Genomic DNA, 19,768 nt, shown 5'->3' with positions numbered 1-19,768 from the left:
AAAGATGCCAGCAATAGATAATACCATTGACAACATGCAACTGCGTAACATTGTGGCAAATTTAAACTAGTTTCGGTTACATTCACTCAATTTACCAGAAACACAATCACATACACTCACACATAGCTTTCATAAGTCAATGCCCATCAAAAATTTACAACCTTTACAAACAACAACAACCCCTCCTAATCTCGATATGCGCATAATTTGATTGCAAAATCGTTTATCAGCTTTAAACTTTATTATCACAGGCAGGCAGGCAGACGTAGACATCGACGTCGAGTTAGACGTGAGGGGCTCAGACATTGGATTCCATCAGATTTGACTCATTGTCGCAATAGCTAAAATATGGCATAAATATTTGATGTATGAAAATGTAAAAAAAGAAAACACTCACACACACACAGTTGCAGATATGGCAGAGCACTTACAACCCTCGCGGCAGTTAAAAAATGAAGAGAAATCTATATGGAAAAGCGCACACAATCGTAAATATTGCGTATACGCCACGGATTTAGAGCTGTGTGTGCTTTGGCCCCTCAGGTGGCAGAGCAACACTTGCCGAGGCTGGCAAAGCGCTAAACGTTGTTTGCCATTCGCATATCGAAAGTTATAAAGCATAAAATCAGTGCCAGACTCGGCAGCGGCAGCAGTCACGTGGCTGGTGGCTGAGGTGGCGTTAGGTGGTGTGTTTTGGTTGGTTGCGGCGTCGAGCCGCTGCTCAAAAGTTGGCGGCACATTTAAATGTAGCTGCCGGGCTTACATTGACTATTTTGCAACGCACGAATAGAGGAAGAGCGAGAGAATGTGAGCGAGACTGATAGAGTTTGGGTAAGGAAGCAAGTGTTGTCTGTTTGGTTTTCGCTTACAGCTTTGCAGACAGTCAAAAATGTTGGAAATGTTTCTTCAGCTCGAAGCGTCGGTTGCTTGTTTGCAATTTTTGGTAAACAGGAATTTTGCATTTGGAGCGATAAGCATCTTGATAAAGTTCTTTGTTGCCCCTGCGGCCTCAATTCCAAATCGAATTCGTCTTTAACTGAATGTGACTTTAAGAGCACTTTGAGTCATTGCTCCACACGCTCACCATATGCGAAAAAGACGTTAATATCTTGGACAAATACGTTTGGCTGTTGATACTGTCGTTGTCGTTGTTGTTGTCATTGTAGTTGCTCTGTTAATTTTCCGCTTGTGGCTTTTTATTTTGTAATTTTCTACTTTGTGGTTGGCGCTTTCGGCACAGTCTGCGAGCCATGGACATCAGCAGTTCCGGGTCCAGGACTGCCGTGTAATTATCTGCTTACGTTTTGCCCTGCCTTTCGTTCCCTTTTGCCATGCTCATTCTCATTCTCATGCTCGTTGTCATTGTCGCTTATTGTATGGCATATTGCCATTTGCCTCGTCTTGCGGCCATATAAAGTTGTCGCTGTTTGACATTTTGCTGCAAAGCTGCTTAGGCATCGCTCCAATCTTCGCAAACGGAAATTGCATAGAAGCGGAAGTAATTGGTTCTGGCGGCAGCAGGAGTTGAGGTAGAGCTCTAAACTACCGTTGGAGTTGGAGAGTCAAAGTTGAAGTTGAAGTTGAGGTTGCTCTTTCTCTGGCCAGGCTAATTTGGGCTTGTAATTAGCAACTCTAATGACCTTTTTGTGGAACATGAAGTTCGAAAAGGCAAAGACAACTTCAAGCTGGACTTTAAATGCAACAGACAAACAAAAGGTACCCAAATCGAAGTGTGGCTAACTAAATCAAGAGACAGCAAGACTGTATCCATGGGGATTGGGGTAAGCCACAAGCAACGTATCTATTTGAGTAGCTCACTGAGTTGCACTTCAATTACTTGTTTCAGTGCCGCAATTACCATTCATTTGGCCAACATAATGTGTCCTTGTCAACGCAGCACACACACTTCTATGCATACATAGATACGTAGATAGATAAATGTATAGTGTATTGTAAGGTAGGTGGAGCCGAAGCTGTGGCTGTGGCTGTGGCTGTGGCTGATGCTTGTTTGCACCTTTGCTTTGGCAATTTACACATGGCAATGACAATAATAAATCAAAAGTGAAAATGCAAATATTTTGCCAGCAACATCTACTACCAGACATTGCTGCAGGTTGTAAGGCAGCCAGACAACGACCACTGAGAATGCAGACTCAGTCTCTATATCTGTCGCTGTCTCTGGCCCAGACCTTGTTGTTGTTTCCCCCAACGCAGATGAGTCCTGAGCAAGGGCATGAGAGATTTATTGCTGTAGACTTGGCGAAGGGGGCGAAACGGAGGCCACTTGCAATGGTCTACTTGCCGGCTGCACACACTTATCAATAAATAATTGGAAAATGAATGCTTTGCTTATGAGAGATTTCAAAATGGCCCCAATACTAACAATGCCCAAGTTCTGTTTAGACTGGCCTGCAGCTGCCCGCAGACATAATGGAGCCATGCATACACAATTCAATTCCATTTGCTTGGTTAACAAATAGGAACTTTACCTGTATAATCATAAAAGTCTCGAAATTTGCAATTCAAAAATGGATTCATGGATCATTTTTACCTAACACTTTGCACTACATTTATCAGTAGAATTTGTTTATAGACTTACTACCAATATATGGGACTTAACAAAAATATGTGTTCGATTAGTTTAACAGCAGCATATACACATTCATCTCGTATGTTATATCCCAGAAATGAACTCTGTTAATGTGAGCACTCATGTTACGTTAAAGACACTAATAAAGCTATGAACAAACCACACGAAGTGGTCACAATAAATCGAGTGTTCTAAATAATAATTATAGTTGGCAATATAATCAATATACTTTTTACATATTAATGTAATCTTCAATAAATTGATAATACACATTTGTGCTGAATTGTAGATTTCGACCGAATGTCCAATTGATTGCCAATAAATAATCCCCAGTTGGCAGAGGAAGTCGCAATAATTCGTGCCGTAGATAGAAACCCTTAATTAGTTGTGGACCCTGTTAAATAATTATATAATTATACATATTTATCAATCCTAGACAACTTACCACATAGGGACAGGAATGGTTAATGTTTGAGAATTCTAAAAATAGATTATTAATAAGCAGAGCAACTGGATGATAAGGTTTATTTATAAACTTGCAAGCATCTATTTTTAGCTTAATCAACCATGGCTTATAACCATTGGCTTTTTTAAAGATTTGAATGTCTTGCGTTATGCTGTAAGCAGGATGTAGAATAGTTGCATTGAAGTTAAAAGTGGTTTTATTTCGACTTATTGCACGTATTCGGCACTCGTGCATTGTAACCCAGGATTGGTTGTAACTAACACACACTGCATTCGTCATTTTGAAGGTAATTGCATCCTTTTGTAAATAAATATATATTTTATTTCATAAATTCTCAGGAAATATTTAATATTTACATTATACTTGAGGTGTATGATGAATAAAACTATCATTATTCCGAAAATAGCTATATTTAAACGCATTTTAAACTATACAGCCGACACAAAAATAGTAACTAACTTCACTAACCATCACGTCAATAGTTATGTTCATAGTAGATCCACAAATCGAACATTATTTAATTGCATGTGTAAAGAAGCTGATAAAATCATGTGTTCGTTAAAATAAAAACAAAGCATACTTTAAAATGTATATAAATAGCGTTAAAATGAATAACATAATTGCAAAATATCCAAAATAAAAAAATACCAGGATAGCACCCAACGGTTCCTAAAAATTAATCATAAATTATCGTAGATGATCTTGTTATGATTTGCCCAATTATGACAGTGATTACTTTTCAAACAGATTGTAAACATAAAACAATATGTACAACAAATTATAGTAATTATAGGTGGCACATATAAATATCAATCAAAGCCAGTCATCAGAATATTTATACTTCTGTAAAGCTCCGTCATTTTCATATTAAACTTGTCACAAACCATGTATTCGATTTCAATAATGATTGAAAACAAAAACTTAAATTCCAATATTGAAAACAGTAAAAAAATGATTTAATATTTTAAATAAAATATTTGTATAATTGCAACGTTACATTCATTCTGGAAAATGTTATATATGTTTATTAAATATATTGTTGCTGTCCATATGCACTTTTAGGTGTGCGTGTATAATTCGCATCTAACTTATCTTTTCAACCCTACAGTTAAAAATGTCCTGCCCAGTGGCAGAACGAAAACAAAGTTCTTCAGTATTTATAACAATGTTAATATTCACAGCAATGTAACAAATAAAACTGAATCCTCAGTCTTTTCATATATCAGACTTTATTACATACATTTTGTAGCTAATTTGTTGCCGTATATGTTATTATAACTGAAAACATTTCTGAGATAAATAGACGTCTCCGGTTTATGTGTTAATGCCACTCTGATTCTATGAATCATCTTTTTATATTTTCTTGCTCTATAAACATTATATGACCAAGCTCACCAACGTTTAGCGCTAAGCCTCAATTGGAACAAAGCAAATACTAATAATCGCAATACTACGATAAAATTATCATATTTATGGTATAGCTATTTGAAGTAAGGTTTCATAATATAAACAACTCAAAAATTCAAAATACGAAATCGTCAGTCGGTCAAAAGCTCAAACGATCGTTACAAATATTAATAAATATTAATACAAAATACACATTTGTACTGAATTGTAAGTTTTAGCCAAACGTCTAATTAATCGTCAATAACTAATCTTCAGTTGGGAAGGGAAGTCGCAATAGTTCGTGCCGAAGATAGAAACCCTTAATTAATTAAATATTTTATCAATCCTAGACTACTTACCACATAGGGACAGGAATATTTAATGTTTGAAAATTGTAAAAATAGGTTATTAATAAGCAGAGCAACTGGATGAAAGGTTTATTAATAAATTTGCAGGCATCAATATGAATATTAAACATCCATGGCTTATAGCCATTGGCTTTCCTGAAGAGTCAAATATCCTGTGTAATGTTATAAGCTGGATGGAGAATAGTTGCATTGAAGTTAATGGTTGTTTGAAGGTAATTGCATCCTTTTCTAAATAAATATATATTTTACCTCAAAAATTATCACAACATTTTTAATACTTACATTACAGCTTAGGTTATATACCAATTATAAATCCAAAATGAGCGATATTAAAAGACATTTTAAAGTAACAAGTCGGTGCCAAAAGCTCAATTATACATATTTATTTATATATAAAATATTTACCTAAAATTGCAGCGTTTCAAAAAATATATCATTATTTTTTGCAATTATCATCACATAAAAAACAAGTGTATGTTTACCTCGGTTACCAAAAGTTTCATAGTTAATTATCGTGAATGGAGTTATTATAACTTCCCTAATTATAGCAATAATTAATTTTTATCTGATTGGGCGTAAACTCTAAACAATATATTTTATTCAATGCTATATTACTATGTATTGCCGGCCATTATTTATGTTTCCCCATATTCGTTGCAACGTTGTAAAATTATCCTAATTAAGTGTGGAATCGTGAGAAATTCTAATAAAAGTTTACATATTATTTAAATGTTCATTAAAAAAATTGTGTTATCTTTAAGATATTTCGTTACACTGTCAGTTTCACAATTTTAAACAAATTTCAATATATACTATATGCTTTATATTTTGACCTTCACCAATATATTTTTATATGTGATTACTTGTTTCTTACATATCAATATAATTTTCAATAAATACAAAATACACATTTGTACTGAATTGTAAGTTTTGGCCAAATGTCCAATTAATCGCCAATAAATAGTCTCCAGTTGGGAACGGAAGTCGCAATAATTCGTGCCGAAGGTAGAAACCCTTAATTATTTGTGGACCCTATTAAATATTAATTCAATTATATGTATTTATCAATACTAGACTACTTACCACATAGGGGCAGGAATGGTTAATGTTTGAAAATTTTAAAAAAAAGCCTATTAATAAGTATAGCTACTGGATTGTAAGGTTTATCTATAAACTTGCAGGAATCTGTATTAAGTTTAAACATCCATGGTTTGTATCCGTTAGCTTTCTTAAAGAGTTGAGTATCCTGCGTTATGCTATAAGCAGGATGGAGGATAGTTCCATTAAAATTAAAAATTGTTTTATTCCGTCTTATAGCACGTATTCGGCACTCATTAATAATAACCCAGGATTTTGAAGGTAATAGCATCCTTTTGTAAATGATTATATTTTTTTATTTTATATAATATCAGAGAGTCTTAATACTTACAGAACAGCTGAGGTACAAGGTAAATAAAGCTATTATTATTCCGAACGGAACGAAATCAAAAATCATTTTACAATAACCAATTGGTACCAGAAAACTTTATGATCTGGCCAAGAAATAATATTGATCGTATTATTATATGTACAGTAAACTTTAATATTATATATGCAAAATTTACCTAAAATTACTACGATGTATGAAAGCTACCATTATTAATTTGCCGGTATTATTGGGGTATTTTGATTATGTGGAAACTTGAATATTACAGTTATTTAATGTCAAATATTAATATCTATCGATGAAAATTTTGAATCGAAATCATTTATTGTGTACTTCCAACCATACAATTTTTTCCATATTATATTCATGCACATTTTCCAATTGCTCTATATATGTACTTAGACTACGATTTATTTGTTCTTTGATTATTGTGCAACACAGTTCATCAAATTCACATTCCAAAAAATCAATTTTATATTAAAGAATAAACCCAACATTTGATGTTCAATAAGCAAGACAGCTAAAGTCGTGAATGCTCTACTATGAGATACCCGCTGCCTATGTTTAATAAAAGGAAAATATTACGGAATTATTTAAAAAAATACCATCTTAATATACATATAAAATACTTAACTCAATCGAATGTCATAGTTGGTATATCGATATAAAAATAATAATACTACATGAATTATACTACAAGGTAAGACTTCAATTGAAATACATTTAATAATTAATGGCCTAAAGAATTAAAAAAATTTAATTGTTGTTAGATTAATTGGTATTATCAACACACATTGCAAAACTTAACTAGTGTAATGTTATCTGAATGATAATGAAATGACAAATATAATGGCGAAAATAATATCACTTAACTAGTTGCATGGCCTTCTTAATACAATTATCAAGTTGTGACAATAATTTAGTTCACGTAATACCGATATAAAGATCATAAATCTACTCTATCTTATCTTATCTATAATAAATTTAAATTGCTAAATAATTTAATTTGAATTACTAAATAATGTATTTCAACTTTGTTATAGCCCAATCTAAAATAAAAGTAACAGATTCTTTTTTAATTCAATTTTATTCTAGCCATAATTATTCAACATATATTTCATATTTATATTGTTGCAAAGAGAATAATAATAATTATTGGTATATTCATTACAAATCCTCTTCAAATACAAAATATATATTTGTCACAAATTGTGGTCTCTTATCAAATAACCAAGTCAATGACAGCAAATAATCGCCACTTGGTATTGGAAGTTTTAACAGTTCAGGTCGAAGATAAAAACCTTTAACCAATTGAGTTCCCTTTGCATAAAAAATATGTATTTTTAGAATGGAATTTATTTATATAATATATACTTACATTATAGGGGCATGAGTGATTAAAATTTGTAAATTCTTTAAAGATGTTAAAAACAAGTATTGCAACTGGATTATACGCTCTCTTGATAAATTGACAACCATCAATAGATGCCTTGAAGAGCCATGGCTTATAGCCATTGGCTTTCTTAAAGACTTGCCCATTAATAGAAATATCATAGGCAGGATGGAGCACAGTTCCGTTAAAGTTAAAAGTATTTATATTACGATTGACAGCACGAATTCGACATTTGTGTATAAGAAACCATGACTCATTATAAGTCTCACACACTGCATTCGAAAACTTAAACACAACTGCTTGCTGCGGAAGAAAGTTAAAAAAATAAATTAATTAATAATATTATGTAAAGACGAATTATCGACTTACATCATAACTTAACTTTAGGGATACCAAAAAGAAACATATTCCAAGAGACGTTAAAATAATACGCATTGCGACAGATCGGAATGTGAAATAATAGAAATCTGGATGGCATTGATAAAAATAAAAAATTATTCGCATCAATACCCCAAATAATAACAATACGGTAATTAGTGTTTAGTTTTGACTTTAATCAAAAAACACCTTTTATGGCAATGATTTTGTAGTATTCTATTTGAAAAGCTTTTTAAATGCATAGTGATTTTCCCTGTCAGATATTAGGTGGACCACACTTTTTTTTGCAACTATAGATTGGTTTTTAATTTCTAAATGGAAAATTAAAAAACCATAAGATTTTATTATGTTTGTTGTTGTAGTGATAACTGTTAATAACAGTCATTAAATAGTTCATAATTCGGCTTAAAGTATTGTATATTCGATAAATACATACAAATATTATCGCGTTTCTTTATTTATGTTAGTAAATCAACCAAAATTATAAAATAATCGATGTAACAATTTGTCATTTTAATTTTTTTACAATACAAATTACTATTAAAACAGAAAGCGACTATAACACGAAGGAAAACTACTGTCGAGTGGGCTCGACTGTGAGATACCCGCTATCCAAAATATACTCTCAGAAATTATAAATACTATGGCTATTATTGTCTATACCAAAATTCGACTATAGCTTAAAAATTAATATTGTTATTTGATTTATGTCAATTTGCGGAGCGGGAGTGGGCATAGCAAAAATTTGAAGCAAACTTGATCTGCGTGCAAAAAGTGCTGTTCAAAATTATAGCTCTATCTCTTACAGTCTCTGAGATCTTGGTGAACATACGAAAGCACAGATAGATAGACTGACAGTCGGACATAGCTATACCTTCTAGACTGTTCACGCTGATAAAGAATGTATATACTTAATGGGGTCGGAGATGCATGATTCTGCCAGTTATATATATTTCCTGCCGTCACCCAAATTACCGTTCTATATCTAGGTATACATACGGACACACCGACAGATAGATAAACAGATGGGTCTAGACTGTTCACGCAGATCAAGAATGTATATACTTTATGGGGTCGGAGATGCATGCTTCTGCCTATGTTCATACATTTATAAACTCATGTAGTTTTAATGATGGGCATAGTATATAGAATGTATTTTTAATGGGATTATTTTAAATAGTTTGTATAATGAATCGCTTAATACAGATTCAAAATGTTGTATTAAATGGAAAGCTTTCATAGATGATTTACACCACATACTATGCGTATCACTCGAATTACCGTTGTCTTCCTCTTTTATTGGATTTGTTATGATCTAAGTTGCAATGTAAGACCAATAACCTGCTTTTAAATTATAATTAAAATATTTTCTCTTTCTTTTGCAGGAAGCTGTTATATTCAAGTTTTCAAATCTCGTTTGTAAGTCGTTCAATGAATCATGGTTTCTTATTCACCAATGTCGAATCAAGGCCATTAAGCGCAATGTGAATACTCTTAACTTCAACGGAACTGTGCTTTATCCTGCTTATGATATTTTTGTTCACTTTCAAATGTTTAAGAAGGCCAATGGATACAAGCCGTGGCTTCTCAATGTCACTGTTGATGGTTGTCGATTTATCAAGAAGCCAAACAGTCCCGCCGTATTGCTAATTTTTAATTTATTTAAAGATTTCTCCAACTTTAACCACTCATGTCCTTATATGGTAAGCACATAACTTGTACTTAATTAACATACTATTTAATTCTATTTACTTAGGGCCCGCAATTAGTTAAAGGATTTTATCTTCGTCATGAACTGTTAAAACTTCCTTTACCATCTGGCGAATACTTACTAGCAATAACTTGGTTATTTGATAGAAGACCACAATTTAAAACAGATGTATATTTTGTTTTCACTGAAGATACATAAAAAAAATATGAAAAGCAATTTTTATTATAGATAGCTGAGGTTGCAACAGCTTGATTTCATTATTAAATTTGTAAACATAATGCAATCTATACATTTTATAATCTTAACAGAGCGATGCAAATAAAATCTGAAGAAATCTACCCATTTCAATGTATTCTCGATAGGGATTTCAACTCGGGCACCACCGACCGGGTGGTTAAAAAAAAAAAGTTCGTACCCTGAGCGGGCTCGAACCCGAGCACCACAACATGCTCGGCTTACACTCTACCACCAAAGCTATCGCATTGCTTTTACAGATACTAAGATAGGGGAGCATGTATATAATACGTATACGCATACATACAATACATACATAGCAGGCGTTTTTGCCCATACAAAACTATTTCTTTAATAACTTAAACCATTTTTATCTGATCGCAACCAAATTTTCAGGAATCACAAATTTGAAGGAATCACCATTGTTATTATTGTATATACCAAAACTCGCACGTCTAGCTTTAATATTACTCTTGTTATTATTGATTTGCGGGACCGGAAGTGGGTGTGGCAAAAATTTGAAACAAACTTGATCTGGGTGCAAGCATAACAAATGCTATTGAAAAAAATTATAGCTCTATATCTTAAAGTCTCTGAGATCTAGGTGTTCATACGGACAGACGGACATGGCTATGTCGTCTCGGCTGTTGACGCTGATCTTTATGAGGTCGGAAATGCATGCTTCTGTCTATGTTCATATATTTATAAACTCGTGTAGCTTTAATGATAGATATAATATATAAAATGTATTTTTAATGGGATTATTTATATATGTTGTATAATGAATCGATTAATACAGATTCAAAATGTTGTATTAAATGGAAAGCTTTTATAGATGATTTACGCCACATACTATGCGTATCACTCAAATTACCGTTGTCTTCCTCTTTTATTGGATTTCTTATGATCTAAGTTGCAATGTAAGACCAATAACCTGCTTTTAAATTATAATTAAAATATTTTCCCTTTCCTTTGCAGGAAGCTGTTATATTCAAGTTTTCAAATGCCGTTTGTAAGTCGTTCAATGAATCATGGTTTCTTATTCACCAATGTCGAATCAAGGCCATTAAGCGCAATGTGAATACTCTTAACTTCAACGGAACTGTGCTTTATCCTGCTTACGATATTTTTGTTCACTTACAAGTATTTAAAAAGGCCAATGGATACAAGCCGTGGCTTTTCAATGTCACTGTTGATGGTTGTCGATTTATAAAGAGGCCAAACAGCCCCTTCGCTATGTTAATATTTAATTTATTTAAAGATTTCTCCAACTTTAACCACTCATGTCCTTATATGGTAAGCACATAACTTGTACTTAATTAACATACTATTTAATTCTATTTACTTAGGGCCCGCAATTAGTTAAAGGATTTTATCTTCGTCATGAACTGTTAAAACTTCCTTTACCATCTGGCGAATACTTACTAGCAATAACTTGGTTATTTGATAGAAGACCACAATTTAAAACAGATGTATATTTTGTTTTCACTGAAGATACATAAAAAAAATATGAAAAGCAATTTTTATTATAGATAGCTGAGGTTGCAACAGCTTGATTTCATTATTAAATTTGTAAACATAATGCAATCTATACATTTTATAATCTTAACAGAGTAATGCAAATAAAATCTAAAGAAATTATAAATAATCTAAAATCAATAATCGATTATTTTTATTAAAATTTAAAAAGCATAAATATTGAAAATGGGGTTTTTTAAAAACAACTTTAAGTCTTTACTAGTCTTCGGTATACAAAAAGTACAAATTTGTAATAAATTGCGGCTTATTGTCGAATAACCAGATCATTGATAATAAATATTCACCAGTTGGAAAGGGCAATCGTAATAATTCAAGACGGGGATACAATCCCCTAACCAATTGTGTGCCCTATCATAAAGAATAAAGCATTATTACAAATAAAGCCAATTTATAATATTTTTTACTTACGTTATAAGGACAAGAGTGATTAAAATTAGTATACTCCTTGAAAAGATTAAATAAAAGAATTGCCTTTGGATCGTAAGGCCTGTTCACAAATCGACAGACATCGATGGATGTCTTCAATATCCATGGCTTGTAGCCATTAGCTTTTTTTAAGATTTGAGCATTGAGAGAAATGTTGTAAGCAGGATGCAGAACAGTTCCATTAAAGTTAAACACCGTCTTATTGCGACTAATAACGCGCAAACGGCATTTGTGAATAAGAAACCACGATTCATTGTAAGACTCACAAACTGCATTTGTGAACTTAAATACGATTGCAGCCTGACAATATGCTAAAATTATATCAAAGACTTACAGTTGGTTAGATGCTTACTCACATTGTAGTTTAATTTATAAAAAACCCAAAAGAGCAAAATTCCACACCTGATGTGTATAGCACGCATCACGTAAACTTCGACTGAACCTCCAAAACAATTCATAAATTCTATTAATATTCAGAAATAAAAAATAATTTTATATTAATCGCTTGAATTAGCTAAGTACTTTAAATGCATTTAAGTTTCATTATTGTGTTTATAATAAAGTGAGAATTATTTAAGAGTTCTCGACTGCAAGATTCCCTGTTCTCTTGGCCTGTAGCACATTGAATTATATTTAATGAATTGAATTATTTACAATGATTGATTTGTACTTATTTTTTTTGATTTTAAATAAACTCATTATTTAAAAAATATATATTTGTGATTGTTCTCAATTTTTAAATTAATTAATTAACCCGTATACTTATGTCTTAAAATGTTTCCAAATATGATTAAATGTTACCAAGGCACTATGGGCAAAAAGTCGCAAAGTGCGGCATTTTTACATTTTTTTTTTGTGTTCGGTGTCATTATATTGACTTTATTTTTTTAATTAGAATACTTCAAGAATACTGAAACATATTTTTAAAAAAAATTTAGACTTCGTTGGTTATTTGTTATTCGCCCATATTTAAAGACTATGGTCTGGACCCTCTAAACAAAAAATTTGCGGGAAAATTTGTGATTTTTTCTGTCAATTTTAAATTCAAATATTAAATCAAACAAAAAAGCTTGAATATGGAATTTAGTCGTCAAGGTATGTAATATTAATTTATTGGCACTAAATTTTTAGTACATGTGATATATTGTCCAATCGTGCAATATGTTGTTGGTATGTTTTTAGGTCCCTGATAACAAATGTATTTATGTTTCTGTGGAGTGTAACTAGTGCGTCTAGGCCGGTCGAGGCAATATTAAAGCTGAATGTCATTGACCAAACTGTTAACAATCAAATAGTGGTTAACATTTTTGCACGTTTTTGCAACGTTGCTTGACTTTTGGAGCAACAACAAACGCCAACAAACTGCTGTAAAGCAGTCTATGAAACAGAAAATTCAATTCTATTGTTACATGGCCTTTTGAAAAGTGTTTATATAATTTTAATTGCTACATAATGTGAGTTTGAGGCATGCCCATTAAAACTTAAAGTAGGTTCTTGATGGACTTATACATTAATACTTATGAGTGGTATCCAGTGTCTCAAATTTTGCATAAAGTACTGGTACATTGGCACCAAATTATGGAATCCTCCGTACTTCTTCTAGGGGCTCTCCGTTAACATGCGTCAGAAAAGCCCAAAAAATTGTACAAACTCGATATGTTTTCTAATGCAAGGAAAAACAGCCGCCTGATGTGTTTAATAGATCTTTGGATTCCCCTGATCCACTGCTTTCAACTATAAATCAAGGGAACGCCAAAGATTAAACTATAAAAAAACCTACCAAGAGATGTTATAGCTCTCTGAATCTCCTGATATTGAGCCTCCAATAACATAGGCATGTGCAGACAATAATGATAATCAGGTAGAAGAAGGCGGAGATAGTGAACTCGAAATTTTCGGGCAAAGTTCCCTGGAGTTGGAGGAAGAGCTTTGTGAAGAATAAATTATTAACTGGGCACCAAGGTATGGAGTCACAAAACATAATATTGGGCTCTAATTAATTTTTTATTTAATTTTGCATGGATCCAAATCCAATTTAAAATGCGAATTTGTTAAAAATATATTAATTTAATAAATTTAGTTTAATTTTATTAAATATATTACATTAATTTATATATTTTAAAACAAATTTTTAGAAAAAAAATCGAAAATTATAAACTCATGGTAAGGTCGGCGGGAGGCGAGGCGTGGTCCAATTGAAAAAAGAAAAAGTCCGAAATTCTATCTTTATTTTTTAGGTATACTATGTACAAAGTTTCATGTTTCTATCTTCAAAAATGGTAAAAATGCCGCAATTTGGGACTTTTTGCCCATAGTGCAAGGTAAAACTTACTCTTAAGAATATTATTGATCAATCTATTTAAAAGTAAAGTAAAAATAAATTTCAAATAGGACAAGAAATTAAAATAAAGTTTTGTTAACGTATTAAACTATTTTATTAAAGTATTGACAACTTCGGTATTGTTTCCATTATCACAATACTTAGTAAATAAAATGTCATTTGTAATTTCATCAAATATCAGCACTCAACTGAAACCAAAATGCCACAATTAAAATTAACAGCAAAAGCAAACTGTCAATATAACTGCCAGAGCTGACAGCCAGCTGACAATTGCAAATGAGACAACTGAAGCGGAGCGAGGACAGTGCCAAACGAAGCCACTTTGTCGTGGCACCGGGAACGATATAAACTCATTACAACAATTTATGCAAAATGTTCAAACCGCAATTGAAAATCCATTTAAATGAAATGCCGCCAAATGGCAGTGAGACAAGAGCGAACACACGAGTTGAAAATATTTCCCTTTTCAGCTAAGGGATGCCACATCCAAGTTCAACCCGAACCCCAACTCAAGCCCAATCCCAGTCCAACCCCAAGCTTAATGTTGTGGCTGCCGACGCCGCTTCCATTGATGCATATGAATTCAATTATAAAACAGCGCCACCTTTGACGCGACGCCACAACAAAGCCAGCAGCCACACTGTGGATGAGGGAGGGCAATAGAATCGGTGGCAATGCCAGCTGTTGGTAAATAACATGCCCATGGCCATGGCCGTGGCTCTAATGAAACATTTTTTGCCAAACTTTTGTTTGTGTGGGCGGAGGAGAGCAGTCGGCAAAACTTGTTAATTTTATGCAGCACCCAGACAGCAAGGACTCTCTGTCTGTGGCTGTCTCTGCGCCGCAGTCACACTTCGGATGGCATTTGCATATTCCTCTTTCTGTTAACCATAAAAATCAAGGCTTAAAACTACGATATGCAGGAGTTGTCGGTGGGTAAAAAGCAAATGCCTAAAGGAAGTTTACATTTTGCCAATGTAACGCGAGCAACCGCAGGTGGCAAGTGATACGCCCATTGGCGGAACGGGCCACGCCTCTTTGGATGGTAGGCGCTCACCTGCCGCCAAATGGCAAGAACATAAATTACACAAACAAAAGGCCAAAAGGCGTCCAACGCTGCAAAGTCGACGGCCCACTTGACACCTCATAATAAAATTAAGTATACGCCACTCGAGCCCCAACCAAATGCCCTCAGCGAAGCAGTTGTGCTGCCTTGTGCTTCTGCTTGCTGCCGTTATTTATGCGCTCACCGGGAGGCCCGGAGGAGACAGAGCCAGGACTCAGCGTGCAGTCCTTCAGCGTTTTGCCTTTGAAGTTTATTTGCGTATTTCAAGTGCGACCGCCACTCATTTCAATATTCAAGCGCACCCAGTTTGTTGTTTCTATTTTTGTTGTTCTTGTTGTTCTGCTTCTTCGTGTTTTAGTTATTGTCCTTTGTTGCTGGGCATTTTGCTGCTGCTGTTGCTGCTACTGCTGCTGCTGCCTGGCAATTGTTTAACTAGTTGGTGTCAGTTATAATGAATTTTAAATTAAGTTGTTATTGTTGCCGGCATTAAACGCTGTCGCCCTGTTTCGGTTGCGGAAGCTGTGTTATTTGCATAATAAAGGACATGAGTAATGTTAATTAAATTGCGTCAGACTAGTAGTATTAATAGAACAGTTTTACTGGTTTTAATTAAAAACTGCATTCACAAGGATAGTAAATTCATAGAATTAAATTCAAGTGCAGCACAAAAGTATGCAACAGTTTTTGTTCAAACAAATAAAATAACCTTACTTTTAGAACCCACAAGTATGCAACGGTTTTTGTATAATTCAATTAAATAAATTTACTTTCAGATCAATTTATAGTTTTAAAAGCTGCTACATTTTATTAAAAAGGATTGTTATTATTTGTGTTTTACATAAACTACTATAGTAATTCCCAATTAATCCATAAACAACCCATTAAGTGGACTTTAAATTATTGTTGCCTACTTTTAGGCTGATGCTAAGTATTTAGCAATCGTTTTTTGTTTCACGTAGCTTGTATTAATTCGTATTACTAATTACTAAACATTTCTTGAATAAATACCATTGCGATGAACTAAGTGAAACATTTCTAAGCACATTCAACAGATTTAAAGCAAACAACACAAAACAAGCTACGCAGTGCATGCCTTAATGCAACAAACTATTTGCTTGCAACTACAACTGGAACTACAACTATGAGCATGTCTACATGCCAACACTATAGCTGCAGCTACAAACAGCCAGATTAAATCCTTTCAAAATAACTACGCAAACGAGTAGCATATGCAAATGCCGGGATAAAACAAGCACAACAACTTTTTGCATTACTCAGATTGCAAGTTGCCCAGCATCAACACACACCAGCTACACCTCCAACAACTAACTCTCTGCAGCTCTGTAGTCCAAGCGTTGCCAAAAAGTTTTGGCTTCCAGCTCATTTGTTGGTCACGCCACGCAGCGTGGTAAAGTACGAATAGGATGCATTCAACAGACTCTGAAACATGGCCAAAGTCATGGGGTAAACGTTGCCAGCTCTTATCTGCAAAAGGCGAAACGAAACAAACCGAAACGAAACGAAACGAGAGATGAAATGGTGAAATGGAGCGCACACATAAAGGCTGGGATTAGAATCTGCCAAATGAAATGCATACCAATTCGAAAAGGACACACCCAACCAGCCAGCCAACAAACCACTTGAACCACTCGAACCACACTCAGGACTCACCTCCAAAGGCCTTTGCGTCTGCATCAGAAAGATCAAGAGAGTTTTACGAAAACGCATCCCACACTCATACCAGGGCACATTGTAAACAGCCTGCGAGACCAGTGAGCTCTATGAATGAGAGCCTAATTGAAATGAGATGCCCGAATGCGCGAAACATAGACAACGACATACCTGAATAACCAACTCGTTGGCCCGATTGTAATAGGTGAATAGCACATACAGCATCGTGGCTATGTACATGATTATCGAGATCATCTGAGTTCGCGAGTCGATCTACAAAGTTCACTTAAATTATGAGTTAACTACATAAAACATTAAAGAGTTGCTCACAATATTCAAACAGAAGAGCAGCAGACAGATGATCGAGCCAAAGATAATTGCTTCGGCACCTATAATAAATGTGACTAGCATATTAAACTCCTTTACATAGCTGAAAGATTTAAAGAGTGAAATAAGTCGTGTACTCTCTTAAACATTATGTCCTTTCATACCTCATAATACTCATGTGATAACGAATGCAGGCAGCCAGCATTTGATAGCGTTCCTCCTCCTCCCTTTGCTCTGCAATGCACGACAATTTATAGGCCAAAATCTGCAGCATCGCTTTGCCAAAGAGCGCAAATGCGGCAAACAGACTGACAAAGGGCATGTACATCATGGAGAGCACAACGGGCGTGGGTATTTGCAATAAATAGAAAATCTCGTAGAATGGCGTACGCTGCATGTCCAGCGGAGGCAACGCAATGCCAAAAGGATGCGCTACACCCAAAAAGGAAGCAAGTTATTGGTCGCACTTCCGTTGCAAGGAAGTTGCTCGCTTACCGCGTTGCTGCCGGAACAATGTAAAGATTAATGCACCCGTTATATCCAGAAAGGAGGCCGACAAATTGAAGACCGCCAAGCGACGTGCTTCGCGCACAGCCTCGAACAGAATGCTCTGGATATACTCATCGCCTGATGCCTCAATCTGGCGATACAAGAGCGTAAGCTTGGCCAGGAATTGCTCGAATTCTTTGTGCTTCCAGATGGCCAAACAGGTGCGCATCAGAGCATTGAAAATGGCCGATAGAAAAAATAGATTTAATATGAAGGCGGGCAAATCGCCCCACATCTCAAGCAGGTAGAGGAATTGCATCACGTTCATCAGGCAAACAGGCAACACAAACGCGTACTTTCGCCAATTGCTCTGTGCCGTTGGATATAGCACTGAAAAGTATCTCCAGATGCGCACATTGATGGCCACTAATGCAATATCTTCGTTCTCTGCCATCTTCAGCTGCTATCGAGTCTGTGTCGAGGGTCTGTCTGTCTGGATGCCACTTGAAACTGTGGCCACAAAGTGCTCGGCAAACGTCTTTTATTTCGCCAATTGACGCCATCGAAGGCGTTGGCCAATTGTTCCCTATGTAATCGACATGACATAGCCTATAATTTGGCAAATTGCTTGCTGACAATTCTCGTTGATTGTTAAGCAAGTATTAAGCCAATAGCTGGATTTCCGTTTGCAGATGTCAATACAATTCGTAGGCGATAGAAGACAACTTTCAAATTGGCCATTTATCCGTGTCAATTGCTTTCGTAATTGAAATGAGATTCTAGGGAATTAAACACTTTTTGCCATATGCAAAATTTTACATTATTATATATACTATAAAATCCAAATATTTTTATGTGAACATTGTAATACAATCTTCATGAATTATTTGACATAAAAAATATTTTTTCATATTAAGTATACGTATATATTGTTTGCATGAAAAAACCTATCAAATGCAATAAAGATTTTTTCCTGCAATTTATTCTGGCTGCAACTGCTGAGCTTTAATGCTGCATTTTTCATTTGTTACACTTTTATCTAGAATATTGGTTTACAAAAAATGGATTTAATGTGGCAGTCAGCATGTTAACGAGGCGCAAACGTGGCCAACAATTGCCCAGGCTAGCCTGGCATGACTTATTAAACAATAAAACCGGATTATCCGTAAACAACTGAGCAAACATGCCACAGCCAAATATTTTGGCCAGACCGCTTATCATGCATTAAGGACAGAGACAACAACAAACAACAGACCAACGAAAACGAACGGGCAAAAAAAAAAACAATATAAAAATCAACAAGCGCTCGGCATAACATAATTCAGCAACAATGCCAGCTCAGCAAATACGGCGGGGAATTAAAATGAGACCTGTATACAGCAGTTGGCCAAGGCCAGAAGGGACGAGGGATGAGGACAGCAAACCCTGAGACCAACCAATGTACCGACCAAGCCCATAAAGGCACACATTATGGCCACTTAACCGCGCGTTATGCCGCAAAAAAGGCAAAGGACAAAACCAAAAGCTCAAGCAGCACAAATGGTAGCTAGAGTCCTTGTGTCCACTTTGTATGTGAGTGAGTGTGTGTGTGTGTGTCGTCGTCGTCATCATCGGTGGCGTATGCGCAATATTTTGTGCAAACATGGGCAATACCAAAGCCTCGAGCAGACTCCAGGCCAATCCCATTCCCATTCCCCCGGCAAATATGCAATGTCAGTTACAGCTGCTCATGCGACAGCATTGCACATAAATCAAAGGGTTTCCCTTTTTGGGTTGCATGGCAAAAATGCATTCTTGTCGTGTTGCATGGCAACAGAACACAACACATTTGCCAAGGGCAGAATTTATTATAAATTAAAAGCTAAGCCCTGCAAATGGACGACATTTAATTATCACATTCAAGCAAAAGACTTTCGAACAATGTGGCACACATCAAAGCAACAGCAATAGCAACAGC

The 19,768-nt window shown here is 34.8% G+C and overlaps 4 protein-coding genes across 5 annotated transcripts; 2 read left to right on the top strand and 2 right to left on the bottom strand.

The window, feature by feature from the left end:
- Nucleotides 1–7,403: 7,403 nt before the first annotated feature.
- On the bottom strand, nucleotides 7,404–8,873 carry LOC117566666 (uncharacterized). The gene is made up of 3 exons (XM_034246211.2): nucleotides 8,814–8,873; nucleotides 7,615–7,932; nucleotides 7,404–7,556 (listed from the first exon to the last, which is right to left on the bottom strand). Exons 1-3 carry the CDS (start codon nucleotides 8,871–8,873, stop codon nucleotides 7,404–7,406), a joined length of 531 nt encoding a protein of 176 aa, XP_034102102.2.
- Nucleotides 8,874–9,268: 395 nt separating this feature from the next.
- Nucleotides 9,269–9,907, top strand: LOC117566667 (uncharacterized; the record flags this gene model as incomplete). The annotated part of the gene is made up of 3 exons (XM_034246212.1): nucleotides 9,269–9,334; nucleotides 9,393–9,710; nucleotides 9,764–9,907. Coding segments are annotated over exons 1-3 (528 nt in total), but the record flags the coding sequence as incomplete, so codon positions are not given.
- An 899-nt stretch (nucleotides 9,908–10,806) lies between these two features.
- LOC117566668 (uncharacterized) lies at nucleotides 10,807–11,445 on the top strand (the record flags this gene model as incomplete). The annotated part of the gene is made up of 3 exons (XM_034246214.2): nucleotides 10,807–10,872; nucleotides 10,931–11,248; nucleotides 11,302–11,445. Coding segments are annotated over exons 1-3 (528 nt in total), but the record flags the coding sequence as incomplete, so codon positions are not given.
- A 4,646-nt stretch (nucleotides 11,446–16,091) lies between these two features.
- On the bottom strand, nucleotides 16,092–18,684 carry LOC117568649 (odorant receptor 43a). 2 transcript variants are annotated; one of them, XM_034249444.2, is made up of 6 exons: nucleotides 17,818–18,684; nucleotides 17,487–17,754; nucleotides 17,326–17,425; nucleotides 17,167–17,268; nucleotides 16,922–17,103; nucleotides 16,092–16,809 (listed from the first exon to the last, which is right to left on the bottom strand). In XM_034249444.2, coding segments are annotated over exons 1-6 (1,101 nt in total). In that variant the 5' UTR covers nucleotides 18,266–18,684; the 3' UTR covers nucleotides 16,092–16,808. The 2 variants fall into 2 exon arrangements, with proteins under 2 accessions (XP_034105335.1, XP_034105334.1); XM_034249443.2 differs by having other exon boundaries at nucleotides 16,996–17,103.
- Nucleotides 18,685–19,768: the final 1,084 nt, after the last annotated feature.

The sequence above is a fragment of the Drosophila albomicans genome, chromosome 3 (genome assembly GCF_009650485.2).
Source record: "Drosophila albomicans strain 15112-1751.03 chromosome 3, ASM965048v2, whole genome shotgun sequence".
NCBI lineage: Eukaryota > Metazoa > Arthropoda > Insecta > Diptera > Drosophilidae > Drosophila > Drosophila albomicans.
Note: the sequence above shows the minus strand (reverse complement) of the source record. Positions and strands in the feature narration are given on the sequence as shown.